The 10,380-nt window shown below is 34.7% G+C and overlaps 1 protein-coding gene across 1 annotated transcript; it reads left to right on the top strand.

Moving 5' to 3' along the window:
* Positions 1-486: 486 nt before the first annotated feature.
* LOC123551588 (cornifelin homolog) lies at positions 487-9,996 on the top strand. The gene is made up of 4 exons (XM_045340633.2): positions 487-580; positions 2,491-2,624; positions 6,562-6,701; positions 9,160-9,996. The coding sequence occupies exons 2-4, from the start codon at positions 2,498-2,500 to the stop codon at positions 9,250-9,252; spliced, it is 360 nt and encodes a 119-aa protein (XP_045196568.1). The 5' UTR covers positions 487-580; positions 2,491-2,497; the 3' UTR covers positions 9,253-9,996.
* Positions 9,997-10,380: the final 384 nt, after the last annotated feature.

The following is a 10,380-nucleotide window of genomic DNA, read 5'->3' as shown; positions in this document are numbered from 1 at the left end:
GTCTAGATTTTTGTTTAAAAGCAACGAAAAAGCCCGAACATTTCCAATCATATAAAGAGGCTTTTTCACGAGCAGTCGCAAATGCGCTGGCAAGTTGAGAACCTGCCATTGCTATATACAGAAACCATAATAGACTCTTTCTAATTGAAAGTGTAAATGTATTCCTCCTGTATAATTATATATTCAGTTTTGTTGAACACTAGCACTTTTAACGGGCCACCGGCTGACAAAAAGCTAACCTAGTTGACAAATTTAATACTTTTAGTTCATGTATTCATTCATGCCTTGTATATGATACGTAATAAACAGTTATAAGTTCCTCGCAGAGAACAAGTTTTTACAAAAATGTACCCATAAAAATCCAAGACCGCCATGTAAAGTTCAAAACATTTAAACATGTTCCAGCAGTCTACAGTCAAGATAAAACAAAGCCGCACTAGCCCCAGTGAAATACGGATATTTTTCGTTTATCAGTTCAACTTAAATATTTACACTCTATCAGGACAAGATTTGCGCAGTATTACAAAGTCATTCTGTGTCTCCACTCAAACAGAGGATTTTGTGCTGAAACGAATAACACGTAATTATTACTTTTTTTCTTTTGTATAAATACTTGTGTATGCCGAGCGCCTTTTTTACAGCGAGAGCGGAATTTCAAAGGGTAAAGAACTAATACAGTGGCATGTCCACCCGATAAAATGGTTTATATTATTATATAAAAAATTGGCGATTCTTGTACAGCTGTCAGGGTTCCAGCAAGTCGTATAATTTTTGGTAGATTAAAAAGTTTTTCAAAACAATTTACTCAAAGTATGACAATGCTGTTAAACAAAAGTATTGGACTAGCAAAGCAAGTTGTGTCAAAAGACTTTCAAAGGGACCTACGCCGTGTCCATCCGCCCCGCCTTTTAACTATGCATGTAGACTGACTGGAGACTCACAACGAAGCTACATGAAAAGTAACAGGCTCTTGTCGACAAGTAGGACTACTATGTAGTTCTTAATATGTAAAATTGTTCAAATTTACAATTTTACATAGTATGGACTTTAGTCATAATCGAAATAAAATCGTTGAAATTGCATACCATCCTTTTAAATTTAGCCTAAATATGCAGGTCTAAAAAGTTATTATTTTCTATTTTTACACTGTTTCTTTTGTGTGCTGCTATTCATCCTTATAATTGCTATGCACAGTTGTTACTGACAACTGAAAAGCCTTGCACTTTTTTGCGTAATATTCGCTTGTTTAATTTATTCATAAATTTAACAAAAAGGAGAAGGTAGGAGTTGTATTATAAAATATTTTCCGCGTACGAATTGTGAACCACCACGACGATCAAACAGATAGACTGGAATTTGAGCTTGAGATATAAACCACAGGGCGTTGTACAGCGGTGTACAATTCATAAATACAAGTAGTTTTAAGGACCATGTTTTCCTTTTCCACAAGGTAAAAATAAACTTTTTTGTCATGCTCGCATATTTCATTGAAATCAGTTTGATTTACCTGGTGGTAAAATACTTATCAGTCATACATAATATAAAATAGGCTTTTTATACAAACAGCTTGATCTGGAATGTTGTATTGGGCTCGAGTGAATTTTGCCAGACCTTGATGACCTGACGCACGCAAGCGCCGTGTTTGATCCTGTCCGTTTACATTTAGGATAGCTGAATAAAACATCCCAATTCCAGCTATTGCTGTAATGACCCTTTTATTACATATACCTCCATTCTAAAACATATACTACAAAAAACAAAAACAAAAGAAAAACAAATAAAAAAGCAAAAACGCCATAACGATACTCTGAACAAGCTCTTCCATCTTGTACGGTTTTGAAACTTCATTTTATCACCCCACCCATTTAGCTACTTTTAACCCACCGCTTTTTCGTATTTTGCATATAATTAAAATGTACTTGTTGGATTTTTGAAGCAACCCGTCTACAATATTTTTCTGTTACAGTTTCTTTTTGTTGTGGACCTACTTTGCGATTTGATCAAAAAGCATAATAAAATGTTAAATACATATAAAATGTAAATGCATATAAAATGTAAATACAAAGAAAATGTAAAGAATGTTTTTATCGGTTGTCTTGAAATTTTAGGTTAGAAGTGTCTTGATGGTGAAACTGAAAGATTCTACTTTCATCACTTTATGCTGTTTTGTTAGAACTTTTATTAATACTAGGTCCTGAATATAAGTAAAAGAAGTCTGGGCTCATGGTTACATGATTTTCGTACGTTCTGAAAAGCAGTTTGTATTTTCCATAGATTATTTATTGGTATACTAGTATTCGGACGTGCTGTATCAAATAATAAATGAGAAATATAAATAATTAACATGCAGACATATCTGTAACACTAAGTGCAAAATGTCCAAATAAAGATTAAAGCGATACTATTAATAAATTTGTAGTCTTTGATGAGCATTCCGCTATTCTGCTGAATTTACCACCACACATTCCTTATTTTTTTTTTTGCTAACAGTATCACCATGGCAATGTCAAACATTGTGATATCTAACCAGCCGATGGGCGGGAGGCAGATGTTAATAGGCTCGGTGGAAGGTCACAGAGACTGGGACACTGGTCTTTTTTCCTGCTGTACCGACTGCAAGTCATGTAAGTATTATCAAAATGTGCTTATCCATACATATCAAATAACATACTGTAAAATCATTTAATTTCGTGGGCATGAAATTTCGTGGTTTTGGTCAAAACAGCAATTTCGTTGGGATATGAATTCGTGGATTTCAACTTTTGAACATAAAATGAATGGGAATTTTACTTGTTCGTTGGGATTAAATTTCGTGGATTGACTCAACCACGAAATCCACGAAAATTAATCCCCCACGAATATTAATGATTTCACAGTAGCTGAAAGCATAGTTTGTGACAAGGAAGATATTGGCATAGTGACACTGTCCACTTTTCCAACTGAATCAACTGTCAATCAAACTCTGTTTAAGTCAAACTGCGGATAAATTTTCCCGAACATGAACTTATTTTACAGTGATATTTTTCGTTGTAACGTCATCTGAAAATATTCAAAATAGAGTGGCCTATTCGCTCTCGCCTAATATGGATTTTCGAGACAGCGTATATCCCGTATCCTGTCACCAACAAGCAGCGTGTGTAATGTCGTTAAAGCAAATCAGCTTCTCCAAACAGAATGTCCAATGCAATATAAATATTTCTTTTTTTTTTTTTTGTAACCCCGTTTATTTCAAATTGTATACATATATAGATACATATAAACACATGATGCAAACGTACATATATAGATACATATAAACACATGATGCAAACGTACAATTACATGAATTAATAATGTAAATATCAAGACATATTGTTCAACATGTAATCTTAGTGATCTATTATGTATACATATTTTTATAACTACTTCATATACTATCTTAAGTCGTATATTGCCATTGACAGTTGTTATCAGGCAATTTACAAATTGGGGTAATATTTTACGAAAATATGATGAAGTGTGTATGAGAAAAAAAAATATAGACAGGAAAAAAAAGAGCACATATTTAACAGAAATATGCGCAAGTTGTTTAAGAAAAAAAAAAGAAAAGAGGAAGAAAAAAGTGAAAAATGGGGGAAACTGATTTAATAAAATGAAAAATCCCTTAATAACTCTTAGTAGACAGTTATGGTTAGCTCTATTAATAAAAGATCGGAATTAACAAGTTTTTATTTTTCAATATTTTGGTATTATTAAAGATGATCTTTTGGCAGGTTAGGAAATATTTTACTTTGCTTTATTTCTTAAATTCTGTTGTTAATTTTTGCTTAGTTATCTATCGTTTCGACAACTTGAGACCAATTCTTTTCGAATTCAGATATTTTATTATTTATGGCTGAAATGTATTTCAAACTTATAAGTTTATCTTTAAAATAAACTTTGAACATTGGTACAGAGAGGTACCTACAACAGTTTTCTTTAAACTTTGTTTTATAAACATCATACTTTAGAAGTAAAGCAAGATAATTTCCAGCTCGATTGGTACAGGTATCATACGAAAAAATGAAATTTTTTTCTGTAAATTAATGTCAATATTAAATCTTTCTTTTGCCCAATTACTTAAGTCAAATAAAAACTTATTAACATGTGCACATTCAAATGTTAAATGTTCTATTGTCTCTTGTTGTTGACGACAATATGAACATAAATTGCTGTCGACTTTATTTATTTTATACAAAAATGATTGTTACTAGAATGTTTTGATTTATCTTAAATTGAAAATTTTTTAGTTTGATTTCCTTGATTGTTTCTATATTTTTGCAAAATAATTTAAATTCTAATTCTGAGATATGTCCTAATGTTTGGTTCCATTTATTTGGTATGTACAATATAAATATTTAAAATATTTATATTGAAAAAAAAAAAAAAAAACAATATAAATATTTTACACAGAAAAATATCAATAGGACGCATGTATTGAAGTGAGGATAATTTGTTCATAATAATTAACCTTTACCCTGCTAAATTTCTAAAATAGACTGGTCCATCATTCAGTTTGGGCAGCACCACTTATTCTTCAAAGGGGTGTTCACTGAAAAATTGCTGACTGAGTAGCGAATAGTGCAGACGGATGTGCAGGCTGATCTTGGTCTGCACTGGTCGCAAAGGCAGAATCACTTGCCGCCAGCAGGCTGTAGGTTTAAACCGTTTAATATGCTTTTTGAGTCTTTAAAACAAAATCTATAATGTTTAATGAAACAGATTAATAACAGTTTGTGTTCGAGTCAGTTTTATCTTGCACATGACACCTAAATGAAAACGATTTGCCACAGTACTGACTTATGACATTTATATAAATTGATTATAAACGTTGTGGAGATTACCAGAGATAAAATATTATCAATTTTGTTTAAATAAGTTCACCGGATTATTATTCAGGGTCAAATACCTATATAGCAAGCCTATGTGATGTGGTGTGATCAATCTCCAAAATTAAGTTCATCCATTTTTACGGTCCCCTTTTTATATCTAGACCTGTATAAATGGCGGGTTATATTATATCCTTAAACAAAGTAATTATCTGATGTACTGAACCTAGGATCGAGGACTGAGCTCGATCTAGACCTGTATAAATGACGGGTTGTAAAAATGATATTATATCCTTAAATAATGCAATTATCTGAGGTAATGAGCCTAGGATCGCGAACCGAGCTCGATCTAGACCTGTATAAATGACGGGTTGTAAAAATGATATTATATACTTAAATAATGTAATGATCTGAGGTAATGAGCCTAGGATCGCGAGCCGAGCTCGCTCTAGACCTGTATAAATGACGGGTTGTAAAAATGATATTATATCCTTAAATAATGCAATGATCTGAGGTAATGAGCCTAGGATCGCGAACCGAGCTCGATCTAGACCTGTATAAATGGCGGGTTAAAATGCTATTATATCCTTTAACAATGTAATGATTTGAGGTACCGAGCCTAGAATCGAGGACCAAGCTCGATCTAGACCTGTAAATGGCGGGTTATAAAAATGATATTATATCCTTAAATAATGTAATGATCTGAGGTACCGAGCCTAGGATCGAGGACCCAGCTCGATCTAGACCTGTATAAATCGCGGATTATAAAATTGATATTTTATCCTTAAACAATGTAATGGTCTGAGGTACCGAGCCTAGGATCGAGGACCGAGCTCGATCTAGACCTGTATAAATGGCGGGTTATAAAAATGATATTATATCCTTTAACAATGTAAGACCTGTATAAATGGCGGGTTATAAAATTGATATTATATCCTTTAACAATGATCCGAGATTCCGAGCCTAGGATCGAGGACCGAGCTCGATCCTACGCTCCTCAAAATCAAATTACTATGAGTCTCGGATAAAGCTTTCAATCAATGATCCGCGTGAATGTTATACAATTAGCAGTTTTTGATTCGGAACGCCTCCGCTTTATCATATACCGTACCCTTAAATGACTAACATATTTGGAGTGTCGCGCATTAGGAGGGTATGGTAGTGACATCTCAGAGAGTACACCTACAAGATATAATAGCCAAACATGTAAATCGATAAAACGCAGAGTGACTATTGACCTGGATATGTTATACGACATATTTGTATTTGATAATTTATCAAAATCAAACATTGTTGCTGTTTTTTGTCTTTTTGTGTGTGTGTGTTTTTTGGTTGTTTTTGTTTTTAATTTGTCTGAGCTCTCTATCTTTGCGGACTGGATTGTCTAAAAAGAATATGACACCAATTTTCCATTTTTCCTTCAAATTTGAATGTTTTATTAAAGAAATAATTTCAATTTTTTACGTTCCGTTGACGGGGAACATTAAAATGTGTTCACAGAAAGAAGAAATGTCCGAAAAAATCAAAATCGTCACTTTACATAAAAATGTATACAGCTAAAGTAAAATAGAAATTATTAAAAACTTTTGCAAATATTTGTATATTCCTCAAATTAAAAAATGAAACATCTAACAGATAAAAGGAGAATAACATATGAAGTTCGTGCCAGGCAAATTTAGAAAAAAATGCATTCTTGTTATTCTTCTAATTCCAGTAATAATGACATACTGTTGTCTACCATGCGCCCTGTGTAATATATCATCTCGTGTTGGTGAATGTAGCTGTATGCCATGGTTTGTCCCGGGTGCTCTGGTTGCACTGAGGACCCGAATCCGAACCTTAGGTGGAATACAGGTAAAGTCTTTCGTTAGCATTCTTTAAGGATAATGAAGAGAAATTGCTGTCGACCTGAAGCCAGAGTTTGATAAAATAAAACATATAACGTGAAATCATGGATACGACCAGAATTCAAAATCACAGTCTATAGGTGGAATTATCGAAGCCTTGTTAACAAAATTTCTACTAACAACGCTTGTACAGTATTCATGTTAATGTCGACAAAAAATGAAATTAACAACATGCTAAGAACAATATGAGCCGCACCATGAGAAAATCAACATAGTGCATTTGCGACCAGCATGGATCCAGACCAGCCTGCGCATCCGCTGGTCAGGATTCATGCTGTTCGCTAACGGTTTCTCTAATTGCAATAGGCTTTGAAAGCAAACAGCATGGATCCTGACCAGACTGCGCGGATGCGCAGGCTGGTCTGGATCCATGCTGATCGCAAATACACTATGTTGGTTTTCTCATGGCGCGGCTCAATCATGTTGTTAATGACATGTCGATATTTTTTGAAGTCGAATAGTTTTTTGTTTTGTTTTAACGTTAAACCGACACCGACACATAGGTCATATGGCGACATCCAACATTCTGACAGTGGAGGAAAACCTTAGGTGCTCCTCTAGGTATTATTTCTGGCATGGGTAGTCTCTAGGTGGCGCCACTGACCTTCTTAAGTCAGCTGGATTTGACAATGCTAGTATATTCATTTTGAGGCGTCCACCAAAGTTTGAAAAGACACAAAAACAGATAAATGTAAAAGTTTATAATTAATGAGCAAATTTCATTTACAAAGAAACTGAGGTGAATGTATTCATTATTTACTTAGATATGGTTGATTATTAAATAAAATCAATTCGCTCAAGAGATTTGTCATTTTGTTTTAGTCCTGAAACTTTCTTGATACTTGTTTTATGTGATTGATTAAACCTGAGTTGTGGTCGTAAAAAGAATAGGCTGATTTAGGTTTTAAGGAGCACCAACGCAGTACAGGTTATATGGGGCGCCAAACAGGACTAAATGTTTTGGCTCCACACCTCATATATATCGGAATAAATGTTCGAGGTATCGAATCAAAACTTGTATACATGTACTTACTGGAATCACAGAGATACAGCGAAACCAAGTATTCAGACCCTGTCAGTCTCCTCTAGTTATCATACAAGCTTAAAATGGTGGTTCAAATTCTTTTCATACACAGGCTATCCCAAGAAGCACATGGGGCCGTAAAATAAATTAAAACATACGACTGCACAATTTTTATCGATTTTTTTTTCATATTCATCATCGACATACTGTTCTAAATTATAGGTCAAATTTGAAAAAAATAAACGAATTTTGTGAAGCATGCAGGTTAAGTATTCCATCATATAAGGTTCCGCTGCTGACAATTCATGTTTATGAAATAAAACACATTGGGTATTCTAGTAGTATCTTTGACGATATACATGGATTTTCAAATAACTTGGCATGAATGTGTACCACAGTAAGACGACGTGTCGCGCGCAAGACCCAGGTCTCGAGCTCAAAGGTCAAGGTCACACTTAGACATTAAAGGATAGTGCATTGATACGCGTGTCCGGTCCATATCTTTGTCATCGATAGATGGATTTTCAAATAACTTGGCATGAATGTGTACCACAGTAAGACGACGTGTCGCGCGCAAGACCCAGGTCCGTAGCTGAAAGGTCAAGGTCACACTTAGACATTAAGGGATAGTGCATTCATGGGCGTGTCCGGCCCGGTCCATATCTTTGTCATCGATGGATGGATTTTCAAATAACTTGGCATGAATGTGTACCACAGTAAGACGACGTGTCGCGCGTAAGACCCAGGTCCGTAGCTCAAAGGTCAAGGTCACACTTAGACATTAAGGGATAGTGCATTCATGGGCGTGTCCGGTCCATATCTTTGTCATCGATGGATGGATTTTCAAATAACTTGGCATGAATGTGTACCACAGTAAGACGACATGTCGCGTGCAAAACCCAGGTCCGTAGCTCAAAAGTCAAGGTCACACTTAGACATTAAGGGATAGTGCATTGATGGGCGTGTCCGGTCCATATCTTTGTCACCGATGGATGGATTTTCAAATAACTTGGCATGAATCATATCTTATCTCATTGAATGTGTACAACAGTAAGACGACGTGTCGCGTGCAAGACCCAGGTCCGTAGCTCAAAGGTCAAGGTCACACTTAGACGTTAAAGGTCATTTTTCATGATAGTGCATTGATGGGCGTGTCCGTCCATATCTTTGTCATTCATGCATGGATTTTAAAATAACTCCGCATGAATGTGTGACACAGTAAGACGACGTGTCGCGCACAAGACCCAGCTCTGTAGGTCAAAGGTCCTAAACTCTAACATCGGCCATAACTATTCATTTAAAGTGCCATCAGGGGCATGTGTCATCCTATGGAGACAGCTCTTGTTGTTGTTTAGGATTAACGATGCGGTTTTTTTTTCAGGGTTCAATTTGTGGTGACTGTGTGGCGATGTCATGCTGTGGACTGTGCGCCATATGCCAGATGCAGAGAGAACTGGACGCTATGGGTCTCTAAACGCTGCGAGAAGGAAAATACGCGCGCATGTTGCGGGCACAGACAATGACTGACTCAGTATTTTGTAAATTTCAATTAAAATGCAATTCATGTATGAACAAACAGTCGAATGTATACTATTTTTAACTTAAGAATTCTGGACTATGAACAAATAAAGGAATACTTTTACATATATTTACAATTCATTTCGTTGTGCACACATTTGCAAGCTGTTCCAAAGTTTTTGAAGTTTGTTAAATTAACCATGCCTTAACATACTGAAATGAACAAATTTTAAACCTTTGATTTCACCGACATCTTTTACATTGCTAGAGGTATATATTAAGTGATCTATGAGAGCTGTCAACTTTACAGTTCTCCACGCGTGTAAATCGGGAGTAAGTTTGCGATGTTCACTACAGGGTAAAAAAAAAAAAAAAACAACCAAAAAAAAATTTTCTTTGATAAAATCGTTTGAACTAGCTTATGTTTTCGGGTAAATGTGTGATGATTTAAATATAGTATCTAAATTTATTAATAACTTAGTTTTTCATCTACAACACTTCCAACATTTTGTCCCATATGCAGAAAAAATGCTGTTGTTACTTGGCACTGCATATGTCAGAGTTTTGTATATATAAAATTACAGCCCTTAATTGTTTTCTGTCTTCTTATATACATTTTGCATTACTATACTTTACATATACATGTATAGAAATCTTTTATATTCCTTTTACGCAAATAAATTCATATATCTTTACAATCTTTGTGTGTCTGTTGGTTTTTTTTCCTGTTCGATGAAACATGTAATCGAAACTATTCCCCGTTTGACTATATCTTATCCTTAAATAGAGGATATTTGTTTGTTTTTTTTCATTGAAAGATAACTCTTGATGGTATATGTGGCTCACAACAACAATAAGTAAAAGGTATTACAATATTCAATCGACAGTCTTAGCCGGGCGGCTTCTTGTCCGATGCAGCTTCCATAAAAAATCAAGGGATTCCCCGCCGTTAAATAAGGGTACAACTTAAAACAATTTAAAAGACTATAAAGGCGCGTTGAAAAGCATACTTTTCTTGATTAAAGGTCTACACTTTCTCATGCAAAAACATATTTTTGTGTGGTTCCTATTATAGAAAAAACAT

Source organism: Mercenaria mercenaria, chromosome 4, assembly GCF_021730395.1.
Source record: "Mercenaria mercenaria strain notata chromosome 4, MADL_Memer_1, whole genome shotgun sequence".
Taxonomy (NCBI): Eukaryota; Metazoa; Mollusca; class Bivalvia; order Venerida; family Veneridae; genus Mercenaria; species Mercenaria mercenaria.
The sequence above is the reverse complement of the archived record's forward strand: the minus strand, read 5'-3'. Positions and strand labels throughout refer to the sequence as shown.

Excerpts from the sequence above, each read along its gene's own strand:
- LOC123551588 (XM_045340633.2), top strand. The coding sequence starts at position 2,498 with ATGGCAATGTCAAACATTGTGATATCTAACCAGCCGATGGGCGGGAGG. Across the intron at positions 2,625-6,561 it reads CTGTACCGACTGCAAGTCAT|TAATAATGACATACTGTTGT; the intron begins GTAAGTATTATC and ends TTCTAATTCCAG. Across the intron at positions 6,702-9,159 it reads GAACCTTAGGTGGAATACAG|GGTTCAATTTGTGGTGACTG; the intron begins GTAAAGTCTTTC and ends TTTTTTTTTCAG.